We start from the raw sequence: 27,154 nt of genomic DNA, 5'->3' as shown, positions 1-27,154 counted from the left end.
TGAATAATCTTTGTTTTCAGATCATTTGACAGTTGTTTTGAGGAGCCCATAATGCCACTCTTCAGAGGAGATTCAAACAGGAGAACAACTTGCAAGTGGCCACTTTAAGTAGCTTTTCTCATGATTGCATACACCTGGCTATGAAGTTCAAAGCTCAATGAGGTTACAAAACCAAAAAAAGTGCTTTAGTAAGTCAGTAAAAAGTAGGTAGGAGTATTTAAAACAAGAAAATGATAAGGGTGCCCATACTTATGCACCTGTCAAATTTTGTTTGAATGCAGATTGCACATTTTCTGTTAGTACAATAAACCTCATTTCAAGGCAGAAACATTACTGTGTCCAACAGTTATTACATATATCAAACTGAAATAGCTGTTGCAAAAACACCAATTTTTATAAAACATTAAGCTTAACATTAATAGGGGTGCCCAAACTTTTTCATATAACTGTATTTATATGATGTTGTTGCGGATGTAACATATCTTTTATTCTGTCTTTTTTTACAGGTTCATTCTGTATGGTAGTTTGATTGTGGTGGGATCGGCCTGACTCACTTATGTGACTCTGTAACTCTCTAGTCTTTAAAAGAAGGTCTCCATTACATCTTCCCAATGCCCGAGGTCTAAATTTAAGACACATCAGCTCTGAACTATTATAAAAAGTTCTCCTTCAATGTCTAATATTTCTTCTTGAAACTCATCTGACAGAAAATATTGGCCCTTACGATAGTTTAGATTGCCAAGAGCCACCGAGCCCCATACTCTAATTACCCTAGAAAGGTTTCACCACTGGTTACTCATTTTTTACTGATGAAGACTGTTGAGTTTGATCATTTCAGTAGATGTGTTATTGTCTATAGTCAGTTTTTGGATACAGTAGTTAGTGCCCAAAATACTCTGATTTAACCTCTTCCCGCAGCCAGTTTTGTGTTCCTATTCAGGGCCCATTTTCAAATCTGACATGTGTCACTTTATGTCGTGATTAGTGTTGAGTGAGCACTAAAATGCTCGGGTGCTCGAAGCTCGGGCCGAGCTCACTGTGATACTCGGGTGCTCGACCCGAGCAACGAGCCCAATGTTAGTCTATGGGAGACCCGAGCATTTTTGCGGCGGTACCCCCGGCAGTCGGTAGAAAGCCTAAAAAGTGCCCAAAAAGATAGTGACAGTGCTCAAAAGACATGGGGACAGCATGGGAATCGCCCCAGGAAGCATTTCTGACCCCCAGGTCACTGCTGTCAACAACGTGGTCAGAGGTATTAAGCCACTTTTACGGGCTCACAAAAAAACATTCAAAAACTAAACTGAAACAGTTTTCCTGTGAAATATGTTAAGGAACTTCCTTTAAAGGGTAAAGAGACTTGTGTATAAGGTAAAATAAATAACCAAAAACAAAAATACTCCTCCACACCTTGGGCTATGTTCACAAGTAGCATTTTTTATGCGTTTTTGCACTTTTGTATTGCTTTCAACCGTGACAAATGCTTTCACTGGGAAATGTCATTTTAACATTTTACAATCTTATCTGGCCATGTGCTGTGTGACACATGCATACAGTGCTGAAAAGACATGGGAACAGCATGGGGAAGACCCCTGGAAGCATCTCTGACTCCCAGGTCACTGCCTAAAACTGTGCCCATCAGAAGTGATCCTTGCCGCATCAGAAGATGCAGACTTGCAACTATCCCCGTGCAAGTCCTTGTCCCAGGGCAGTGTTCAATTGTACCTCCCCCATTCCTTGCAATGCAAGTGCAAGTATGCAGCCTGCCACCCACCCACCCCCAGGCTGCAATACCATACTGCTAGCTTGCTTGCACTTGAAATTGGGCCTTTTTGGCATGTGGAGGCAGACGCCATGTCATGGCTGCGTCGGCGGCCTGGTATCCATACTCAGTCCCCAGCCGCCCGGCGGCCGGGTGTCCACGCTCGGTCCCCAGCCACCAGGGGGTGGCCGGCCGGGTGTCCATACTCGGTCCCCAGCCGCCCGGGGGCGGCCGGGTGTCCATAAACGGTCCCCAGCCGCCCCTATTTCTCCTGGGACCTTCCTCTACACTTTGCTTAGCCTGGCCTGCTTTAGGGCAGCATTGGACGAGCTCACCAGAGAACCAGACTCCTCCGGTGGGCCCTGGCTTCTCCATCAGGGGAGTTGAGAGTGCCAAGGTGAGGAGCATGATGATGATGATAGAAGTTAGCATCTGCTTTGTTTTCTTGGAATGCAAGCGGAAGTGTGCAACCTGCCACCCACCCACTCCCAGGATGCAATACCATACTGCTAGCTTGCTTGCACTTGAAATTGGGCCTTTTAGGCATGTGGAGGCAGACGTTGGCCACCATGTCATGGCTGCATCGGCGGCCTGGTATCCATACTCAATCCCCAGCCACCCGGCGGCCGGGTTTCCACGCTCGGTCCCCAGCCACCAGGGGGCGGCCAGGTGTCCATACTTGGTCCCCAGCCGCGCCTATTTGTCCCGGTGCACCTTATACACAAGCGCGCATACCAAAACATTACCTGTGCCCTCCCCAGTGCATTTAGTGGGAAGGACAGCCTAACCACAAACACGTGGACAAGTGAATGTGGCCAGGGATGGTCCATCTCACTGACGCCTTCACACTGGGTTAATATTGTGGAAGCCGGGACACAGTTGGATACTGGGATGCAACACGTCCTCCAGACATAGAGGATTGTGGGTCCTCGGTCAATCAGGCTTCAACACAAGGTTCAGTAGGTAGACAGCAGCAGTGGTCGGCCTCCTACACAACGAGTAAATTATTCATGATCATGAGGCCATCCATCTCCTTAGCTTTCTGTTCCTTGGAATTCAAAGCGCATGTATGTAGTAGCGGCTAGGCCTCAGGTGGTCAGCGTTTTGGCGCATATCCTACCTCCTCCGAAGATTGCTGGATGTTTTCCTGCTACTATCTTAGTTCTCTGACTCCCGTTAAAACAAAGCTTCAGGTGATGAATGATGGATGAGGTGGTGGCAAAGGAGAAAGAGCAGGAGGAACAGGGACCATTCACATCAATATCAGGCCAGTCAACCACACATGTCTTGTAGGATATGTTTCTGTACCAAAAGGAGCGGTTCAGCTACACAGTTATAGGGCATACAGTGAGTGCAATGCCTACCAAAAATTTTGAGGCACTCCAATGCCCCTTGGAAGTGACATGGAGGTCAGAGGGCCTTAACTAAACCATTTTTCCATTTATAGCAACTGGATCTCCTGTACACTGTTGGCCTAAGCAGTGAATGGAAGGCTTTCCAAAAATTATGAGAAACTGCAATGCCCCTTGAAACAGACGTGGATTACAGCGTACTAAAAACCTTCTACCCATTATTGGGGAGTGGGTCTCCCTTAGTTTTCGCCTATGCATTGAAAAGCAAAAGCTGACTAAAATTAGGAGGAAATGCAATTTCCATTGGAAGAGTCGTGGAGGTTAGAGGTAACTAAAAACAAAATTTCAATGCCCCTTGGAAGAGCTGTGGAGTTCAGAGTGGTTTAACAAGACGGTTTTAATGCCCATTGGAAGAGTGGTGGAGGTCGCAGCTGATTAAAAAGACAATATCAATGCCCCTTGGAAGAGCTGTGGAGTTCAGAGTGGTTTAACAAGACGGTTTTAATGCCCCTTGGAAGAGACGTGGAGGTCACAGTGGTTTAACAAGACGGTTTTAATGCCCCTTGGAAGAGACGTGGAGGTCACAATAGCTTAACAAGACAGTTTTAATGCCCCTTGGAAGAGTGGTGGAGGTCGCAGTGGAATAAAAAGACAATATCAATGCCCCTTAGAAGAGCTGTGGAGTTCAGAGTGGTTTAACAAGACGGTTTTAATGCCCCTTGGAAGAGACGTGGAGGTCACAGTGGTTTAACAAGACGGTTTTAATGCCCCTTGGAAGAGACATGGAGGTCACAGTGGTTTAACAAGATGGTTTTAATGCCCCTTGGAAGAGACATGGAGGTCACAGTGGTTTAACAAGACGGTTTTAATGCCCCTTAGAAGAGACGTGGAGGTCACAGTAGCTTAACAAGACGGTTTTAATGGCCCTTGGAAGAGTGGTGGAGGTCGCGGTGGTTTAACAAGACGGTTTTAATGCCCCTTGGAAGAGACGTTTAGGTCACAGTAGCTTAACAAGATGGTTTTAATGCCCCTTGGAAGAGTGGTGGAGGTCGCAGTGGAATAAAAAAACAATATCAATGCGCCGTGGAAGAGACGTGGAGGTCACAGTAGCTTAACAAGACGGTTTTAATGCCCCTTACAAAAGCCATGCAGTACAGCATCTTAAAAACATTATTCCCATTGTTGGGGAGTGGGTCTCCCATAGTCTTTGCCTATGCCTTCCAAGCAAAATCTGCCAAAAATTAGGACGGAGGAACTTGCAATGCTGGCAAACAAGAGCCATGCAGTACAGCATCTCAAAAACATTATTCCCATTATTGGGGAGTGGGTCTCCCATAGTCTTTGCCTATGCCTTCCAAGCAAAAGCTGCCAAAAATTAGGATGGAGGAACTTGCAATGCCCCTTACAAGAGCCATGCAGTACAGCATATTACAAACATTATTCCCATTATTGGGGAGTGGGTCTCCCATAGTCTTTGCTTATGCCTTCCAAGCAAAAGCTGCCAAAAATTAGGACGGAGGAACTTGCAATGCCCCTTACAAGAGCCATGCAGTACAGCATATTACAAACATTATTCCCATTATTGGGGAGTGGGTCTCCCATAGTCTTTGCTTATGCCTTCCAAGCAAAAGCTGCCAAAAATTAGGACGGAGGAACTTGCAATGCCCCTTACAAGAGCCATGCAGTACAGCATATTACAAACATTATTCCCATTATTGGGGAGTGGGTCTCCCATAGTCTTTGCTTATGCCTTCCAAGCAAAAGCTGCCAAAAATAAGGACGGAAGAACTTGCAATGCTGGCAACACGGACCACGGTCACCCTGGTGGTATAGTGGTAGTGGAGGCAGAGGATAAGGAGAAGAGCATAAAACAGCCGAAATGAGGAAGCGTATACCCATGTGTGGGTGTGAAGCGGTGCATGTGAATACACCTCCCGAAATAACACAGTGGATTTGACTTTATGTTACTCAGCTGTCATTTGGTGGTGATGAGAAGTCTGGCCCAATCCAGCCCTTGTTCATTTTGATAAGGGTCAGCTTGTCAGCATTTTTGTTATGAACTGCTACAAACACTAAGGAAAGATAGGAAAACTGTCCCTACAATTGGACTAACCTGATTCCATACGATGCAGCGGGGGACCTGTTCCTTGTGAACAGACCCGCCTAAGTCCACGGCTAGTCTGAACGCAGACCTATAGATATAAGGGAGGGGTCCCTACAAGAACTAAGGACTGGGATATAGTTGGACACCTCCTAGCAGAAATTGTAGCAGAGCAAAGACAAACAAACAAACAGAAGTACTAGTGGTCAAAAGACCAAGCAAACTACAGAGTAAGGTACAAGGCACCTGGCTAGCTTAAGAGTAAATGTAACACTGAAGTCCAGCAAGGCCAGGAGGGCGGAGCTGGATTAAATAGGCAAAAAGTCATGTGACCAGCAAAATAGAAAAAACTAACAGGAGGGTTCTAACAGTACCCCCTCTTCTATGAGGATCCTCCGGATCCTCCAGGCCCAGGTCTATCAGGAAACCTCCTGTGAAACGCTCCGACAAGTCTAGGAGCAGAGACATCATCCGCCCTTACCCAGGAGTTTTCATCGGGACCGAAACCTTTCCAAGAGACGAGATACTGCAATCTCCCTCTATGCCGTCTAGAATTAAGAATGCGAGAAATTTCATATTCACCGTCTTCCTCCACCGGAGGAACAGAGACAGTGGCGTCCCTATCAGAAACATCAGCTTTTTTCAATAAGGAAACATGAAACACCGGATTAATCTTCCAGGAGGTAGGAACCTCCAACCTAACAGCAGATTGGTTAACTACCTGAAGCACCTTAAACGGACCCACAAACTTCGGGCCCAATTTCTTAGAAGGAATCCTCAACTGCAGATTCCTAGAGGACAACCAAACCATGTCACCAACAGTAAACAAAACCTCTTGACGTTTCCTGTCAAAGTACCTCTTGGATTTTTTGTTAGCCTCTTGAAGGTTACGACGTACATCAGTCCAAACTCTCTCCAAATCACCGGAAAAATTCTCCTCCTCCGGCACAGCCGATACCAATTTGGAGAATGACTCAAACGACGGATGTCTCCCAGTACAACAAAAAAAAGGAGAACACCCAGCAGAAGAGGATGTATTGTTGTTAAGAGCAAATTCAGCCAGTGGCAGAAACTCAGACCACCCCTCTTGATTGTCAGCCACAAAACAACGCAAAAACTGTTCAACATCCTGGTTCTTTCTTTCTGTCTGTCCATTAGACTCAGTATGATAACCAGATGAAAATGACAAATGGACTCCCAACCTGTCACAAAAGGCACGCCAAAAACGAGCCACGAACTGAGGTCCCCTATCGGAAACAATGTCGGTAGGAACGCCATGGAGCCTGACAATTTCTTTAACAAAAGCCTTAGCGAGTGTCTTGGTGCAGGGCAGTTTGATGAAGGGAACCAAGTGACACATCTTGCTAAAACGGTCAACGACCACCCAGATAACAGTGAAACCCTCAGAGGCAGGAAGGTCAGTAATAAAATCCATAGCAAGATGCGTCCAAGGAGCACTAGGAACCTCCAGAGGGCAAAGCAACCCCGCAGCAGGAGCATGTGAAGACTTAGATCTAGCACACACAGTACATTGACGCACCCACTTAATGACTTCCTTCTGCCACCCAGGCCACCAAAAACTGCGACCTACAAGTCTCTTAGTCTCCGAAATTCCTGGATGACCTGCCAACCGAGACTCATGACACTCCACAAACAAATCTTTCCTAAAGTTCCTAGGCACAAACAACCTCCCATGGGGAGTGTTAGATGGGGCATCCTCCTGGGCTTTCAGAATCCCATCTTCCAAAATGGAGTCCAATGCTGCTATCACAACTCCTTCCTGTAAAATGCTCTCCTCCTCCTCGGTACCAACCATGGGAGAAAAACTGCGAGATAAAGCATCTGCTTTTACATTCTTGGTACCCTGAATGTAAGTAACAGAAAAATTAAACCACGAAAAAAAAAGTGCCCACCTAGCTTGACGGGCATTCAAGCGCTTGGCAGCATCAAGATAGATCAGATTCTTATGATCAGTAAAAACCTGAATGGCAAATTTAGCACCTTCCAAGAGATGACGCCAATGTTCAAATGCGAGTTTAATTGCCAGCAATTCCCGATTACCAACATCGTAATTAAGTTCGGTCTCAGAAAAATTTTTTTGAAAAAAAAGCACAGGGATGTACTCCATCCTTGTTTTCCTGAGACAAAACAGCACCGACCCCCACCGAAGAAGCATCAACCTCGACCAAAAAAGGCTTGGTCTCATCAGGCTGCATAAGGATGGGGGCAGAACTGAACCTCTCCTTGAGATACACAAAAGCTTCAATGGCCTCAGTAGTCCACTGGACCGTATTCGCACCTTTCCTGGTGAGATCGGTCAGCGGCTTAACAATTATAGAAAAATTCTTAATGAATTTTCTGTAATAATTGGCGAAACCCAAAAATCTCTGTATTGGTTTCAAACCAATAGGCCTAGGCCATTCCTGAACCGCCTGAACCTTCACCGGGTCCATCTCAAATCCCTCGCTGGAGATAATGTAGCCCAAAAAACAAATTCTCTGCACAGCGAACTCACATTTCTCCAGCTTAGCAAAAAGTGAATTGTCACTCAATAACTGCAATACCTCACGTACGCTCCGCCAATGAGACTCCAGATCCGGCGCAAAAATAAAAATGTCATCCAAATACACCACCACATTCTTACCGATCAACGGTCTTAGGATGTCATTAATAAGGTTCTGAAAAAACGCTGGTGCGTTGGTAAGACCAAAGGGCATAACCAGATTCTCAAAATGACCCACTGGAGTGTTAAAAGCAGTTTTCCACTCATCACCTTCCTTCATACGTAACAAATTGTATGCCCCCCGGAGATCAATCTTAGAGAACCACTTGGCCCCCACTAACTGGTTGAACAAGTCAGGAATTAAAGGCAGTGGGTAGGAATTGCGTACTGTAATTTTATTAATTTCGCGAAAGTTCAGACATGGACGTAAACCGCCGTCCTTTTTTTTACAAAAAAGAATTCAACAGCCACAGGTGACTTAGAAGGTCTAATGTGACCGGCGGCCAAGCTTGTCTGTATGTATTCCTCCAAGGCCTTTCTCTCAGGGATTGTAAGATTAAATAAGCGACTCTTCGGAAGAGTTGCTCCAGGGACAAACTCAATAGTACAAACATAGTCCCTATGAGGAGGCAAAACTTGCGACTCCTCCTCAGAAAAAACCTTCCAAAAATCCTGAATAGGTACAGGTAATTCCCCTCTTTCCACAGCAGCAATGCGACCGTTGCAACATCTATCATAACACTTAGGACTCCAAGACTTAATTTCATTGGTAGACCAGTCCAGTACAGGATTGTGCAATTTTAACCAAGGTAACCCCAAAACCACTGGAGCAGGCAAATTATTTAATACCGCCAAATCCAAATTCTCTTGGTGGATACCATTAATGGTGAGGGGAAATTCAAAAACCTTGTGAGTAATACCTTTCAAGGGAGAGCCATCAACAGCAACCACAGAAATAGGAGATGACAAAAGTTTGGATTCTAATTTAAATTTTTCCAAATAACCCTCATCAATCACATTGAGTGTAGAACCACAATCCACAAATACCCGAAATTCAATCAACTCCTCCTGAAATGAGGTGCTCCCAGAAAAAAATACTCCTTTTGAGTTTAAACAAGCTATGCGGGCGTAACTGACCTCTTTTTTTTTCTTTGTTCAAACGAAGCACACAGTTCTTAATAAAGTGGTCAGATGTACCGCAATAAAAACACAATCCTTTAGCCAACCTGCGGTCTTTTTCCTGAGAGTGGGGTGACATCGCCCCAATCTCCATCGGTTCTCCACCCTCCGAACAGACCCTCTGAAAACTAGGAGCTGCCATAGCAGTAGATTTCTCTTCATTGCTCCTAGCACGCAGTCTCCTGTCCACACGTATGGCTAATTGCATTGCCTCCTGCAAGGTTCCAGGTTTTGGGAAGGCAATCAGCCGATCCTTAACCCTTTTACCTAGACCATCAAGAAACAAACATTTTAATGCTGAGTCATTTCATTCCACTTCAGCCGACCATCTTCTGAAGTATGTACAATAATTTTCCACATCACCTGATCCCTGCTTCAAATGTCTTAATTCAGTTTCAGCAGATGAGACTCGATCAGGGTCATCATACAACAACCCCATAGCAGAAAAAAATCTTCCACAGATCTAAAACACGGATCATTAGGTTGTAGAGAAAAGGCCCATCCCTGTGGTTCTTTGCGTAAAAGTGACATTATAAACCCAATGCGCTGTGATTCATTCCCCGAGGATCTGGGTCTTAAACAAAAATATAATAAACAAGCGTTTTTAAAGGAAAAAAAATCTTGCCGTTTACCATAAAAAAAATCTGGCAGTCCTACCTTCGGTTCAACAAAATGCGCTCCAGGACAGCTACTCACGTGTTGCTGGAGCTCGGCCACCTCCAAAGACAGTCCCTGCAGGCGTTGAGCCAACTCCTGAACCGACACCATGCTGAAATCAGGATTTCTTTCCTTAGAGTGTTTTATTTTTGGGCTGGACTTAATGTCATGAACTGCTACAAACACTAAGGAAAGATAGGAAAACTGTCCCTACAATTGGACTAAGCTGATTCCCTACGATGCAGCGGGGGACCTGTTCCTTGTGAACAGACCCGCCTAAGTCCTTTGCTAGTCTGAACGCAGACCTATAGATATAAGGGAGGGGTCCCTATAAGAACTAAGGACTGGGATATAGTTGGACACCTCCTAGCAGAAATTGTAGCAGAGCAAAGACAAACAAACAAACAGAAGTACTAGTGGTCAAAAGACCAAGCAAACTACAGAGTAAGGTACAACGCACCTGACTAGCTTAAGAGTAAATGTAACACTGAAGTCCAGCAAGGCCAGGAGGGCGGAGCAGGATTAAATAGGCAAAAAGTCATGTGACCAGCAAAATAGTAAAAACTAACTAGAGGGTTCTAACAATTTTCAGTTGACAGGCGAATGCGCTTATCAGTTATAATTCCACCCGTGGCACTAGAAACACGCTCCAATAACACGCTAGCAGCAGGGCAGGCCAGGACCTCCAAGGCGTACAGAGCGAGTTCATTCCAAGTGCCAGCTTGGATACCTAATAATTAAAAGGCACAGAGGATTCACAGAGGACGCTGGTACGGTCGGCAAGGTACTCCCTCACCATCTTTTGAAACTTTCCACTCCTTGTGATTGTACCCCGCACCTCAGGGCCTGTCCGAAGGGAGGGTCTGAGAAAACTCTCCCAGAATGTTGACAGTGTTCCCCTGCCTCTGCTGGATTGGAGTTGCGTCTCTCTCTCCTGTACGCCTTGGTTGGGCAACGAACTGTGACCTCTGCCGCTAGCGTGTTCAGATGGAAATTTTTTTAACAGTTCTGCAGCAAGGGCCTTCTGGTACTGCCCCATTTTTGTAGACCTCTCCACCTCAGGAATAAGAGAGTGAAAGTTCTCCTTGTAGCGGGGGTCTAAAAGTGTCACCAACCAGTAATGACTGTCACCCAACATTTTGACAACACGAGGGTCACGGTTAAGGCAGCGTAAAATAAAGTCAGCTATGCGTGCCAGACTGGTAACGGGCAAGACTTCAGTGTCCTCACCAAGATGACGATTGACCATGCTCTCCTCCTCCTCCCCCCTGTCCTCAGGCCACCCACGCTGAACCGACAGTATGACAGTTGTACAGGTACTACCGTCTACAGCGCATGATACCAGCTCCTGTTCTTCGTCCTCCTCCTCCTCTCCCTCATTGTCCCCCAATGCACGTTGGGATGAGATGAGGCTGGGTTGTGTGTAATCGATCGCTATGGCTTCTTGATCCATCTTATCATACTCTGGCTGCAATGCCTCCTCTTTAATTCTCTGCAGAGAGCATTGCAAAAGACAGACAAGTGGGATGCTGATGCTAATGATGGCGTCATCGCCACTCACCATCTTGGTGGACTCCTCAAAGTTTGTAAAGATGGTACATATGTCAGACATCCAGGTCCACTCCTGAGGTCTTATGTGTAGAGTCTGACCTGAATATCGACGGCCTTGTTGCAGCTGGTACTCCACAACTGCTCTCTTCTGCTCACAAATCCTTTGCAACATGTGGAGGGTAGAGTTCCAACGTGTGGGGATATCACACACCAGTCAGTGTGACGGAAGCTGCAAACGCTGCTGCAACACAGCAAGGGCGGCGGAAGCTGTAGCCGACTTGCGAAAATGAGCTGACAGGCGGCGTACTTTGACAAGTAGATCTGGCAACTCGGGGTACGATTTAAGAAACCGCTGAACCACGAGGTTAAGCACATGAGCCAGGCATGGTACGTGTGTGATCTCGCCTCGCCTCAGAGACGCCACCAGGTTACGGCCATTGTCACACACGACCATGCCTGGATGTAGGTTCAGTGGTCTCAGCCACAGATCTGCATGCTCTTTCACAGCTGTCCACAACTCACAAGCAGTGTGAGGTTTCTCACCTAAGCTTATGAGTTTCAGCACAGCCTTTTGCCACTTGGCTGAGGCTGTACTGCAGTGCTTCCAGCTTGTAACTGATGTGGTGATATCAGAGATGGAGGCTGAACATGAGGAGGAGGAGGATGATGCGCAGGATCTGTACACTGTGGGGGCAACTCTGACTGACATAGGGCCCGCAATCCTCGGTGTGGGGAGGATGTGTTCCGTCCCAAGGTCCGACTGGGTCCTGGCTTCCACTATGTTTACCCAGTGTGCCGTCAGGGAGATGTACCGTCCCGGCCACAAGCACTTGTCCACGTGTCCATTGTCAGGTGGACCCTCCCAGTAACTGCGTTGCTGAGGGCACGGCAGATGTTTTGGGACACGTGCTTGTGTAGTGCGGGGATGGCATACCGGGCAAAATAGTGTCGGCTGGGACCGAGTACCGAGGGACAGCCACTGCCATAAGGTTGCGGAAGGATTCTGTCTGCACCAGCCTAAAAGGCAACATTTCCAACGCAAGCAGTCGTGAAATGTGCAAATTTAGGACTGAGGCCTGTGGGGCGTTGGCTGCGAATTTGCGCTTTTGTTCAAAGGTCTGGGATATGGACAATTGAACGCTGTGGTGGGACGTGGACGTGGATGTTGATGCTGTTTCTTGAGAAACTGCCATAACAAGTGAAGACTGAGAGGAGGGGGCATCTTTGCATGCAGTATGGACAGGGGATTGCCTTGCACGCACAACAGGGGGTTCTCTTACATGCACAACAGCGGAAGAAGCAGTGGTGACACCCGCTGACACTGGTCGTGGACCCTGGGGTTCGCCCCACAAAGTCGGGTGCTTTGTTGACATGTGCCTGATCATGCTGGTGGTGGTCAGGCTGGTAGTTTTGTCACCCCTGCTGATGCTGTCCTGGCAGGTGGTACAAATGGCCTTTTTGGGGTTATCAGCAGAGTCTTTAAAAAAAATTCCAGACTCTGGAAGACTGACCGGTTGTACTTGCAACGTCCCTCGTGTTGGTATTACGGGGAATGGTTGCCTGCCTTCTGTCTGCGGCCACCACACTGCTTCTTCCTGCCTGTTGGGGTACTCTGCCTCCCTCCCCCTGTGTGCTGCTGGCCTCGCTCTGTGTGTCCTCCTGCCAGGTTGGGTCAGTTACTATATCAACCACCACCTCGTCTTCCACTTCCGTACCCTGGTCCTCCTCCTGACTTTCTGGCAATTGTGTCTCATCATCGTCCACCTCTTGTGACACTTTCCCACCGTCGCCTTCGTGTGACCGTGGCTGCTCAAATATTTGGGCATCGCTACATGGGATCTCCTCTTCCACCACTTCAAGCGGAGCAGGCGAGGGGTCCAAATATGGAAATGGACCAGTGAACAGCTCTTCTGAGTGTTCAAGTGTGGGATCAGTTGCTGTCTGACGACACTCGGCATGGTGGGAGGAAAGAGCATCAGGGTGAGGAGGAGTATGCGGTCGAGACTCACGGCTACTAAGACTTGACCGTGTGGAAGACAGACCGGAGGTGGTGGTGCCCAGGTAACTGAAAGTATTATCTGCTATCCAATTAACAACCTGTTCACACTGATCAGTTCGCAATACTGGTGTTGTTCTGTGCTTCCCTAGTAATTCGGTCAAGAACTGGGAGTGAGACGATGTGGCTGTTGGTTGTGGCACATTTTCACCTTGGCCACGGCCCCGTCCTCTGCACGCACCATTGCCAGAACGTCCAGTTCCACGTCCCTTGCCACACGCCTTGCCCATTGTAAATGAAGTAAAATAGCTTACACTCGCACTATCAATGGCAAAAGGGTAATAAAAAGATTAGAACCGTGGAAGAGGAAAACCACAGTTCTAGTTCTCTGGCCTACACCAGAATCTTTTAAACAGATATATTTCTGTCTGAACAGACCGGGAGACACTATTACTGTTTTTTTTACGTAAAACAGGCCAAAAGCTGGATAATACAGAGATTTGAACCGTGGAACTGCAAAACCACAGTTATAATTTACTGGCATATACCAGACTTTTTTAAATAGATATATTTGCGGCTGAACAGTGAGCGACACACTCAAACTGTTTTTTTTATGTAAAAAAGGCCCAAAAGTGGATAATACAGAGATTTGAACCGTGGAACTGCAAAACCACAGTTATAGTTATGTGGCGTACACCAAAATCTTTTAAACAGATATATTTGTGTCTGAACTATCAGGGAGACACTATTACTGTTTTTCTTTACGGAAAAAATACCAAAACCTGGATAATACAGAGATTTGAACTGTGGAACTGCAAAACCACAGTTATAATTTACTGGCATATACCAGACTTTTTTAAATAGATACAGTATATTTGCGGCTGAACTGTGAGTGACACACTCAAACTGTTTTTTTTTGTAAAAATGGCCCAAAAGTGGATAATACAGAGGTTTGAACCGTGGAACTGCAAAACCACAGTTATAGTTATGTGGCCTACACCAGAATCTTTTAAACAGATATATTTGTGTCTGAACACTCACAGACACACTATTTTTTTTTTGGGGGGGGGGGGGACACCAAAAGGTTAATAAGACGGGTATTTGTACAGTGTGAAGGAGGAAAAAAAAAAAAGGGGATTTAGAAGAAAAAAAAAGGATTTTTCCTGGCCCCTGAGACCTGGAGCTAAGTCTAGCAATTTCAGCAGTAGGAGCACACAGGACTGTAATGCAGCGTTTGCTGGTATAACCACTGCGTCTCCTATACAGCCTGCCTGCCTGCCTGATATCTGGGATGGATATTAGTCCTGAGAAGGACTGTTTGTTTGATTTGGCAGGCTTTAGAGACCCTACACTAACTATTTTGCAGTATAAATCTCTCCCTAGCTCAGCAGCACTGTCCCTACACTGTCTGATCCCGGCCGTCTGTGTCCAAGATGGCGGCGCCCGGTTTTAAATACTCGAGGTGACGCTGTGCGGCCAACCAATCAATGTAATGCCCACAACTAACATGGCTGCGGCATTACAGTGACTGGCTGGCAATCCCTGCATGTTCATTGGCTCTGTAAAGAGCGCCAAACATGCAAGGCGGAGACCCGAGCTCCCGCCCGAATAACCCGGAAATGCTCGGTGCTTGCCGAGCATCCCGAGTAGCGTGATGCTCGGGCGAGTACCGAGCAGTGTTGAGCATGCTGGCTCAACACTAGTCGTGATAAATTTGGAATACTTCCCCAAGGATAATAGGAAACAAATGGACCTTACAGATTATTTTCCAACTGCTCTTGAATGTGCCAATACCCTATATACGGTTGTACACTACTGTCTGGGCACATTACAGGTTAAGAAGGGAAGGAGCGACATTTAGTTTTTGGAATGCAGATCTTGCTGGGATAGTTTGCCGACACAATGTATTGGGGGCACTGTTCATGGTCACCTAGCAGCTCAAAAAATGGCTATCATGAACAAACTTGACGCTATATACTTAATTTTCCAGATCCCAGGGATTGCCTCACTCATCACCCTTTACCCCCAAGAAGAATCGTCAGGTAGTTGGGTCAGAACCAGGAGGGCATAGAAAATACAAAATCAGAAGACACAAGAGTAGTCAGTAAACGGGCCGAGGTCACAACAGGAAACAAATACACAAGCCGAGAGCTGAGCACAGAGGACTGAACCAGAGGAGAACAAGGCTGTATCTGGCAGCTTCCAGCAATATGCTTCCAGCTTTAGTAGGGTGCGGTGCTTTCCAAATGGCTGAAGCAGGGAGCAGATTACTCCAGCTGGACAGCACACACACCCATACTGCCAGACTGGATGGTACTACTGGTTCCAGGCAACCTAATCTTAGGAGCTGGACAGAGCCTGCGCCACCCAGAGCTTCTGGTTCTGACGTCTCCTCCATTTCCAGCACTGCCGGCAGAATGATTAAAGCGGCTTCTGGTGACAGAAGCAGACGTCGTGGGAGCAGATCCCAGGGGAGATGGGACACACCATTTACAGAATCTTTAATATATTAAAATGGCAAAAAAACAGAGCAGTAGAAATCCCCATAAAGTGACTCCATTTTGGAAATTATAACCCTCAGTGAATTAATCTATAGGCGTAGCGATTATTTTGACTCCAGAGGCACTTTCCGGAAATTAGCACGCCATGGATATAAGAGAGTGAAAATTGCACATTGACCATTTTATTACCCAACACATAGTGCCCAGATTGTGTTCCATGAGACACACACCATAAATTAAGTGGGTTCTTCTCACTATAGTAATGCTAAATACATGGATGATAAATGTGATTTGGGCACACTGCAAGGCTCAGAAGCGAGGGGGAAATTTGACTTTGGGAGAGTGGATATTGCTGGATTGGTTTATGGATGAGTAGAAGTTTTTATTGGTATCAGTTTCGCCTACATAACATTGTTTGGTGGCTTTTTATTCCATATTTTGGAGGCAGAATAAACAATCAGTTGGACACCTCGCTCCACTGGTTCATCCTATGAGGTTTTCTATTAGACTGAAAGGTCATTCACTGTCATTCTGTCAATAACTTGCCATTTCTACAGACATTTAAGTAGAAATTGTCAAAAATATAAATTTCAAGGATATTTTATTTAAAATTAATAATTGTTTCATTTCTTGGCAGATGACTGTACCAGGAAATCAGAGGGACAGGATATTTTTAAATCAGATGATCTTGAGATGCCACAGGATACAGTTGAAGTGAATGCCATTACTCCAGATATCCCATCATCTTTTCACAACAAAGATCTGTCATTTGATCCTTTGAAACAGGTCCTGTCTTCTGATTCATTACCAACTACAAAGGAAAATCAAAATAAGAAAATAAGCAATACAAAACGAACTGCTCCTAAAGCAAATAAGTCATTTTCACTTTCAGAAAATGGAAATAGTTTTACCCTCGAAAAGTCTTTTCTTAAACATCAAAAAATTCACACAGCGGACAATAGATTATTTTGTTCCAAATGTGGGAGATATTTTAACCAGAAAGCGCATCTTGATGTCCACCAGAGAACACACACAAGGGAGAAGACTTTTTCATGTTTAGAATGTGGGAAATGTTTTATCCAGAAATCAGATCTTGTTAGACACCATAGAACTCACACAGGGGAGAAGCCTTTTTTATGTTCAGAATGTGGGAAATGTTTTAACCAGAAAGCCCATCTTGATATCCACCAGAGAACCCACACAGGTGAGAAGCCTTTTTCATGTTCAGAATGTGGGAAATGTTTTAACCAGAAATCATATTTTGTCAAGCACCAGAGAATTCACATAGGGGAGAAGCCTTTTTCCTGTTCAGAATGTGGAAAATGTTTCAACCTGAAAGCAAATCTTAATAGCCACCAGAGAACCCACACCGGGGAGAAGCCTTTTTCATGTTCAGAATGTGGGAAATGTTTTAACCGGAAACCAGATTTTGTCAAGCACCAGAGATCCCACACAGGGGAGAAACCTTTTTCATGTTCGGAATGTGGGAAATGTTTTAACCAGAAAGAACATCTTAATATCCACCAGAGAACCCACACAGGTGAGAAGCCTTTTTCATGTTCAGAATGTGGGAAATGTTTTAACCAGAAATCAGATCTTGTTAGACACCAGAGAACTCACACAGGGGAGAAGCCTTTTTCATGTTCAGAATGTGGGAAATGTTTTAACGTTAAATCAGCGTTGGTTAAGCATCAGAGAACCCACACAGGGGAGAAGCCTTTTTCATGCTATGCATGTGGGAAACGTTTTAAACAGAAAGCGCATCTTTATAACCACCAGGCAACCCACACAGGAGAGAAGCCATTTTCTTGTTCAGAATGTGGAAAATGTTTTACATTGAAATCAAGTTTTATCAGACATCAGAGAACTCACACAGGTGAGAAGCCTTTTTCCTGTTCTGAATGAGGGAAATGTTTTAACCTAAAATTGGCTGTGGTTAAGCATCAGAGAATTCACATAGGGGCGAAGCCTTTTTCATGTTCAGAATGTGGGAAATGTTTTAATGATAAATCCGCTTTGGTTAAGCACCAGAGAACTCACACAGAGAAGGGAGAAGCCTTTTTCCTATTCTTTTTTTTTTTAATCCAATACATTTTTATTCAGATATTGGTTCAGTAGTTTTTTTTGTTTTTTTTTTACAAAACAATAAACCAGTACATACAATAATAAAATAAAATATCATACCATAGGGATCACATACATGCATTTTTATTATTATTATTATTATTTATTTATTTATATAACGCCATTGATATCTTGGTGCTGTCCTTAAGAAGGGGTTACATACCAAATACAGATATCACTTACAGTAAACTAACTAACAATGATAGACTGGTACGGAGGGAAGAGGACCCTGCCCCTCTGGGCTTACAATCTACAGGAATGGGGAAGGAGACAGTAGGTTCAGGGGTTGCAGTAGCTCTGGTGTTGTTGAGGTGGCAGCAAGCAAGGTTATAGCAGGCTGTAAGCTAGTTTGAAGATATGGGTTTTCAGGTTCCGTCTGAAGGATCCAAGTGTGGCGGATAATCGGACGTGTTGAGGCACAAAATTCCATAGGATGGGGGATATTCAGGAGAAATCTTGGAGGCAATTGCGTGAGGAACGAATAAGTGTGGAGAAGAGAAAGAGGTTTTGGGAGGACCGGAGATTACGTGAGGGAATATATCGGGAGATTAGTTCAGAGATGTATGGAGGAGAGAGGTTATGGGTGGCTTTGCAGGTCAGTGTTAGTAGTTTGAACTGGATACGCTGGGCAATTGGGAGCCAGTGAAGGGATTTGCAAAGGGGGGGTAGCAGAGGAGTAGCCCGGCGAGAGATGGACTAGTCGCGCAGCAGAGTTAAGGATGGACTGGAGGGGTGCGAGAGTGCTAGCAGGTAGGCCACAGAGGAGAATGTTGCAGTAGTCGAGGCAGGAGATGATGAGGGCATGCACAAGCAGTTTAGTAGATTAAGGGTTGAGGAAAGGACGGATTCTGAAAAAAATTTTGAGCTGGAGGCGACAGAAGTGGCGAGAGCTTAGATGTGGGGTTTGAAGAAAAGGGCAGAGTCAAGGGTTACTCCAAGGCAGCGGATTGTCGGTACAGGGGAAAGAGTGATGTCATTTATTGGGATAGAAAGATCAGGTGGGAAAGATATGCGAGATGGGGGAAAGATAATGAGTTCAGTTTTGTCCACATTGAACTTGAGGTAGCGGGAGAAGAAGGAGGATATGGCTGCTAGACATGCTGGGATTCTGGACAGCAGAGAGGTGACATCTGGGCCAGAGATGTAGATCTGGGTGTCATTAGCATACAGATGGTACTGGAAGCCATGGGATTTTATGAGCTGTCCCAGGCCAAGGGTAGATTGAGAAGAGTTGGGGTCCTAGGACAGAGCATTGAAGGACTCCCAACAGAGAGGGGGTGGGGTGAGGAGGTAGTGTGGGAGTGGGAGACGCTAAATGTGTGGTTAGAAAGATATGAGGAGATCCAAGATAGGACAAGGTCTTTGACACCAAAGGAAGAGAGGATCTGTAGTAGGAGGCAGTGGTCAAGTGTATCGAAAGCAGAGGACAGGTCAAGAAGAAGGAGTACAGAGAATTGTCTGTTAGCTTTGGCTGTAAGTAAGTCATTGGTGATTTTGGTAAGGGCAGTTTCAGTGGAATGGTGAGGACGGAAGCCGGATTGTCGGTTGTCAAAGAGAGAGTTAGATGAGAAGTGGGAGGAAAGTTCAGTGTGAACGTGTTGCTCAAGGTGTTTGGAGGCAAATGGGAGCAGCGATATGGAGCGATAGCTGGACAAGGTGGTTGAGTCGAGGGATGGCTTTTTGAGGATGGCGCGATTGTGGCATGTTTGAAGGCAGCTGGGAAGATACCAGAAGATAGTGATAGGTTGAAAAGATGGGTTAGGGATGGGATGAGTGTGGGGTTAAGGTTGGGGAGGAGGTGGTATGGGGTCGAGTGCACAAGTGGTGAGGTGTGATTTGGAGAGGAGATGAGTAAGGTCTCTTTCCGTGATGTTGGGAAGGGCGGTTATGGGGGTAGGGCAATGGTGTGGAAAACAAGGGGGTTGTGATGGTCGGACAGTAAAGACTTGCCGCGTTTGGTCCATATTGTTTTTGAAGTGTGTAGCAAACTCCTCAGCAGAGATGACGGAGGTCAGAGGGGGCAGTGAAGGGCGGAGGAGAGAGTTAAAAGTGTTGAATAGCTGTTTGGGGTTGTAGGATAGGGAAGAAATGAGGGTTGTGAAGTAGACCTGATTAGCAGAGGTGAGTGCTGATTTGAATGCAAGTGTTGTTTGTTTGAATGCAGTGACGCTTGTCTAAGCTGTTTAGTGAGATTGTTGTGCCAGGGTTGCCTGTTGACTCGTCGCGCTCTACCATGCATAAGAGGGGTGACCGAGTCAATAGCTGATGCGAGAGTGGCATTGTAGAAAGTAGTGGAGCTGTCTGTGTCATGAAGTGAAGATATGGATGTCAGTGGAAGAACAGAGTCAAAGAGTGTGTGGGTGTCTAGATTTGCAAGGTTTCTGCGGGGGAGTGCCAGTTGCTGGACATGGGTGACAGGTGAGGAAGACAGGGATGAGAAAGTGAGTATATGGTGGTCAGATAGGGGTAGGGGGGGAGGTTGTGAAGTTAGATAGGGAGCAGAGTCGGGTGAAGATGAGGTCTAGTGTGTGACCGTCTGTGTGGGTGACTGAAGAGGACCACTGAATAAGTCCAAGGGATGAAGTAAGCGACAGGAGTTTGGGTGCTGCTGACTGGTGAATGTCAGTGGGGATGTTGAAATCACCCATGATGATTGCGGGAATGTCAGCAGAGAGAAAGTAAAGAAGCCAGGTGGAGAATTGGTCAATAAAGACAGTGACCGAGTCTGAAGGTCGGTATATGACAGCCACTTGGACGTTGGAGGGAGAGTAGATGTGGACAGAGTGGACTTCAAAAGAAGGGAGAATAAGGGAGGGTAGAGGAGGAGTAGGGCTAAAGGTGCAGTTGTTAGAAAGGAGAGGACCCACTCCACCATCTCTGTTACCAGGGCAAGGAGTATGGGTGTAGTGCAAGCCACCGTAACACAGCACAGCAGGGAAGGCAGTGTCGGAGGGTGTCAGCCATGTCTCTGTGATGCCCAGGAAGGAGAGATGATGAGAGGTAATGAAGTCGTGGACAAAATGGAGCTTATTGCAGACAGAGCGGGCATTCCTGAGTGCTCCTGAGAGAGGGAGCAGGGGGGTGGGTGTCAGGGGGACCGGTTTTGCGCAAGAGAGGTTGAGGTAGTTTGCAGTTGGTTTGCTGCGATAGGTGGGCGAATTGGTGGAAGGTGCAAGCTGTGGGGGTCCAAGATTGAGAGATATGTTGCCAGCAGTGAGGAGAAGCAGAGAGAGGGAGAGCAGGTGGGAGAAGTAGAGTGTTCAGCTTGTGTTACCTTTTGGTAAGATAGATCTAAGGTTGAGGAGCAGGTCTGTAGATGAGGTCAGGTGGGGAGGTAAGAGGGAAGGAGAGATGATGATTTGGTTAGAGGGTTCTGGGGTTTGGGGATAGGGAAGGAAAGTGAGGATTAGTGGGGCAAAACAGTAAGGGCATAAGTGAGCATAATGAATGTTAAGTGTGAATGAGAAAGAGAATCTAAGTTCAAATAGTAAATAGTTATCCATACCTTCTGGTCACTTCTGGCCCATATCTGGCAGATTTCATTTTTAGCCCCTTAAAAACCAACCCTTTGAAAGCCAGACCCGTCTGTGCCAGACTTGGCTCGTTTGATTTATGGAGCTCTGGCCAGCAAATTAGGTGGGTCAGATGTGCAGGAGGGGAGGAGCCGCAGGAACACTGCTCACAAAAGCATGGGTGGAGGGGGGATGTAATTAGGACACAGAGGCTAAATGTATTCAGGAATAAGACAGCTAGAGACCAGTGTGTATTGGGATCAAAGGATTGAGGTGATGAACATGCAGATTGGATCAAACGTACCAAGGACAGATAGAATGAAATTAGCTGGGATCTGTGGATACACAGCAGATAATGGATGCAGGGAACATACCGGGGGACAGATAGATACAGTTTGGAAAAGACTGTCAGATATGTAGCATGGGGTTTGCAAATGGGGTCAGATGACGTACCGGGAGACAGATAGATACAGTTTGGAAATGCATCTCTCCTATATATCCTTTCAGCTTGCCCATTACCGTCTGATAACTAACAATTACTATATCTTACAATTAACATTCCACATTCTTGAAATTTCTTATATAACCATAATATTGTAATAAACATTATAATCCTATACACATATAGGTGTGCTATATTACCCATACCACATGTTAAGGAATTCCAGTACACATTACAATGAAACATTAGACCTCGCCAATACCCCCCTTCCCCTATAAGTCATTGTCTCTCCAACAATAACCCCCTTGATGGCATTCCAGGTGTATCCAACCATAAGCCCCATATTTTCTCAAATGTATTCATTGAGTTTTGTTTTTTATATACCCCTTTTTCTAATCTGATAATATTATTTGTCCTATTTTTGCATTCACTAATTTCTGGAGGTGAGGGGTTAATCCATTTGGATGCAATATGTTTCCTAGCTTGAAATAAAATATGTGAAATCCCTATTGAAATTGGGTCAAATTCCATATCATCTTCTAATATACCTAATAGGCATTTTTGGGGTCTGGTTGAATATCTATTTTATATACCCTCTTTATAATAGACAGAACTCCTTTCTAGTATTTACCTAACTCCCGGCATTCCCATAGCGTATGTAATAGGCCCGCAGCATCCATGTTACATCTTGGACATTCAGCAGCAGTCCGGTATCCTATGTTACATAGGAAATATAGGACGCCTAGATTCCTATGTATCAGGAGTAATAATCACTGCACTCGGTATTGAACAATTCTGCTTCAAGCGAAATTTATTCCAATATAATGGCAGGAATGACAAAGTAAAATCTGACGTTTCGGCCACTTTGTGACCTTGATTACAGTGTCACTAGAATAAATGAAAACAATCCAAATAAATACAGATAATATTTACAAGAATAAATACATATTATGTGAACTCAAGTCAAATGGTCATTTGCAGCAGAGGAAGATCTAAAATAGTCAATGTTCATAAGGTCAACTAACCTCAATAATAAGAAAGCAGTTCAAAGGTAGGAAAAAACTATATGTGGATTGTTATATAAAAGATCTAATTAGAAGTAGGTGATAGTACCTGTTGGGTCTTGTACCACAGACGTTATATGGATCCCCCTATAGTTGCAAGGAGGTATTGGGAACTCAAAGAGGAATAATCAGGTCCCAGGTGTGGATTATGGTTTCTTGAGACAGAATGGGTTCCTGTTCAATTATGACAATATGAGTACTAAGGTCCACCTGACCTAATGTACAATTAATATAAACAATGGAATTAAGTCATACCACTGTGCCCAATGAATTCTGCATATAATGACCGGTTCCTCATCCTAAGTATACAGTATGTGGTATATGGACACCTATATGAGGAATTTATAGGAATATATCTTAATTTCTGTGTACATATCATCACAAACAATGACTGTGTATAATTAAACAACCTATAATACCTTAGGGTAGTATTTAGAAAAAGGCAAGAGAATCCCAGGTACTAGTCCCTACTTTGCTATAAAGTGCATTGTTACAGTTTCAAAAAGGAAAGCATGAATCTGTTGGTAAAATAGAAGAAGTCCCATTATATAGTACATAATAATGATAGTAAGGTTAACTTATCTCTGATCTCCATGAATGTAGATGGCTCATTACTATGTCTGCAGCCGGCACGGTCCGTGCCCTGGCGGTGTGCGGTATGTAGTGTGGAGTTATGAATTATTATGATCTGGGAAAATCTCTGAGCCTCATGTAAAGATAATTGGGGAACCAGTTCTAATACCTCTCTCCATTGATCCTCAGAAATTGGACCTATATCTCCATCCATTTTTGTCTAGCTGGAGAAGGAAATATTTTTAAATAATTATCAAGAAGGACTCAGTAAATATCAGAAATACGACCCTTAGTATTTCCCTTCTCTAATACCAACTTAACAAAAGTATTATTTTCTACCCAAAAGGGCGTCCATCTTGATGCATTAAATGAATGCCGAAACTGTAGATATTTATACAATTGTTTGTCACCCAAATTCCCCCTTTTATTGATCAAAGCACTTAAGTATCCCTTCACACAATATGTTTTATATCGTATATATTCCTTTATCCACCCAACTCTGAAATCCCTCTAATTTATAGACCTCTGCATATTTATTATTAAACCATATAGGTGTAGATTCATTGCAGTCTCCTACTTCCATTATATCTTTACCCCTATCCCAGACCTTGTAGAGTAGAGCAAGTGTAGGGTATAGTGATTTCTTGTGTGCGAGGTCATTCAGTTCCACTATATGAATAGGAATATTCCACGGTGTCCTGAGGTAATTAACCCCTTAATACTATTTGGGTTTTCAGCGCTATGCCACCCACCCAAATGTTGCAACATAATATATTAGTGCATTAGGAATCGGCAATCCACCAGATTCCTTGTCACTTTGTAGATATTCACATTTTATCCTAGACGATTTCTTTTTCCATATAAGAGAATGAAATTTGCTATGAATTTTCTGAAAATGGGAATTATGGATCCAAATAGGGGCATTATGCAGAATGTATAAGAGTTGGGGCATCAATATCATTTTTAATAAGTTCCCTCTTCCTACAGCCGATAATGGTAATCTCCATCACACATCGATTTTCTTTTTATACTTTTCCAGAAGAAGATATAGATTCAGTACAATGTAATCCGGAGTTCTTCTTGTGATATTTATACTCGGTATTAGAATTTCTCAACTCTTTGTATTTGTGTATGTTCTAATATGCTGGAATTAGGGATATCATCAAATGGTAGAATAACCGACTTATCCCAAATAATGGACAGTCCTGACCATTCACCAAACTCTCCAATAATGATCAGAATAGGATCAATAGACTTTACTGAGATCACCTACTGTATATATATCAGTAAATCGTCAGCATAGAGTGAAACTCATTCATCTAAGATACCATATTTAAAGCCTACAATATCCAGACTAGCACATAACATACAGGCCAAAGGTTCAATGGCCATCTCGAAAAGGAGGGGAGATGGGGAATCCCTGCTGTGTGCCCCTCCCCAGCTCGATTGAAGCAGATAAGAGACCGTTAGTTCTTATTTTAGCCTGAGGTCCTGAGTACAAAACCTGTATGTATGATAGGAATTTTGGGACCCACCCCAAACCTTTTCAGAACCTCCCACAGGTATTTCCATTCTACGCCATCGAATGCTTTAGCCGCAATGAGAGAGACAATAGCTTTATGTCCTATTATTACATCTGATTTCTGAATATTCAAAAAAAGCCTTCGTAAATTTATTGTTGTGGACCAGTCTACCATAAAGCCTGATTGATCCTGATGAATAATCTCTGTAATAATGTGAAATAATCTATTTGCCAGGCCTTTGCAATAATTTTAGTGTCTACCGATAGAAGAAAAATGGGTCAATATGACAGCAGGTCTTTCCCTGGTTTCAAAAGGATAACTACAATTGCCTCATTCGTAGCTTTTGGCATGTGACCCGATTCTATTGCTTCATTAAAAGTATCTAATAGTTTAGGGATTAAGAGATACTTATATTTTTCAAAAACTCACATAGCAGTCTATCAGAGCCAGGTGACTTTCCATTAGCAAGGGACTGTAATGCATCCTCAAGTTCAGACATTGTCAGTGGGTTTCCTAGGAGCTACTTTCCTCTTTAAACTTTAGGTAATTTTATATCATCAAGAAACAATCCAAGTTCGTCCTCATTTCCTCTAAATCTTGATTCATAAATACTAGAATAGTAAGTATGAAAGGCATTTAGCACATTGTTTCCTGATGTGGTGTCTCCATTTTCCGTAATCAACTGAGTGACATCAGATGGACCCTCTTTTATTTATTTTTATTTATTATTTATTTCTTGTGATTTATCTACGGTAGAAAGAAGATGCCTCACACTTTCCCCTGCTCAAAATATTTTTGCTTTGTAAAGAACTGCTTGTTTTCTGCCTTCGAGATAAGATGATCATGAAATAATCTCTGAGCTGCCTCTTACTCCCGCCATTACCAGCTGATGGGTTTAGGATGTATTGCACCTCAGCCTGTTGTACCCCATCTTGGAGATCTTGTGTGAATTCTTTAATTTTAGCTTTGTATCTAATAATATCTCTTATAAGTGTTCCTCTTACATAATCCTTCATGGCCTCCCATAGTTTTATTATTATTATTATTATTAACTTTTTTTTAACATTTTATTGGTTTTATTGTAAAGATAATACAAAACACATCCAAACATAAACACAAGAAAAAATCAATCCAGATGGCTCTTGCTGTTGATTCTTGAGCTTTCAGCCATACGCTGTGACATAGACCAATCCTTCCTTTCTAATTTGTTCTTATTCTCATCCTCCTTCCTTTCCCTGATCTACATGCTATTGATTATTAATCTTTGTCTAACCATTTCACACCTTTATGCAAGTTGGTTTCTCATTATGTTCTAATATCTATTACTTTTCCCAATAGATTCTTATGTATCATACAATATTTGTAGGATCATCTGTTGGGTCTTGTAGGAGTTTTCCTAGGGATCCACTCAGTCTCTCAGTGTGACACCAAACAGAGTTAACAAACGACGTTACAATATGTGATTTCTTCTTGATTACAGTGTTTTCCAATAAAAGTTTTCCATTTCACAAAGTATTTGCTTGTGAGTTTCTTATTTCTTTCTGCTTCTATTCTTTCTAGATATAATAGATTTTTTGATTGTGAGATGAAATCCTGTAAAGTCGGGATTGAAGGTTCCAACCAGCAGCCTAGTAACATACGCTTTGCCAATAAAACCAAAACATATAATAATTGGGGGATCTTATCCGGAGAACTTCCTTCTTTCGTTTTCTCTCTAGGCCAGTAGTGAAACAATATCATCATAAGAGGGAGTTGTGTTTTAAAGTTCCACATTTCTTTAATGCAATCTAGAATAGCCCCCTAGCCCCCAGAATATGCGTAGTTTTGGACACAGCCAAAGCCCATGTAATAAGTCTGTATAAAGGGTTTTACATTTAGGACAATAAGTAATTCTATCAGGTTTAAGGGGCGTTTTGGGGAGATCAAAGGAGTATCTTGCTTTATGAATGATCTTAAATTGGGTTTCCCTCCACATCTCATTAGTTATTGCTTTACTGTTTTTTTCCAACCTTCTCATATCTTAACACCAATGTCTTGATCATTAAATTTTCTCCCAGTGTTTGAAAACAAATTCAGTATTTACTCCCAACATCACATCCCTCATTGCAGAAAGATAGATGATGACGTCCTCATGGCCCTCAATAAGCAATCAAAGTTATTAGTAGTAATTTCTAGGGAGGTGTCTTTCAGGTGACTCATGATAGAGCGTCTAATTTGTTCCAATTGTAATGTCTGATTAGGGTTTAGATGAAATTTCTCAATCAACTCCTCTTGATTTTTGATCTTGATCCCTCGTTTATTTGAAAAAATTCTATCA

General features: G+C 44.0%; 1 protein-coding gene across 1 annotated transcript in view; it reads left to right on the top strand.

Annotated features, from left to right (window-relative positions):
• Positions 1-26,109, top strand: part of LOC141207908 (uncharacterized) — a 46,328-nt gene extending 20,219 nt beyond the window's left edge. The window contains exon 11 of the mRNA XM_073664470.1: positions 16,237-26,109. Within this exon, the coding sequence (XP_073520571.1) occupies positions 16,237-17,504 (1,268 nt within the window). The 3' untranslated portion in view covers positions 17,505-26,109. The remainder of the gene's footprint in view (positions 1-16,236) is intronic.
• Positions 26,110-27,154: the final 1,045 nt, after the last annotated feature.

The sequence above is a fragment of the Phyllobates terribilis genome, unplaced genomic scaffold (genome assembly GCF_046119375.1).
Source record: "Phyllobates terribilis strain yellow unplaced genomic scaffold, ASM4611937v1 Scaffold_167__1_contigs__length_4167997, whole genome shotgun sequence".
Lineage (NCBI taxonomy): Eukaryota > Metazoa > Chordata > Amphibia > Anura > Dendrobatidae > Phyllobates > Phyllobates terribilis.
This window is presented reverse-complemented; position numbering and strand designations above follow the sequence as displayed.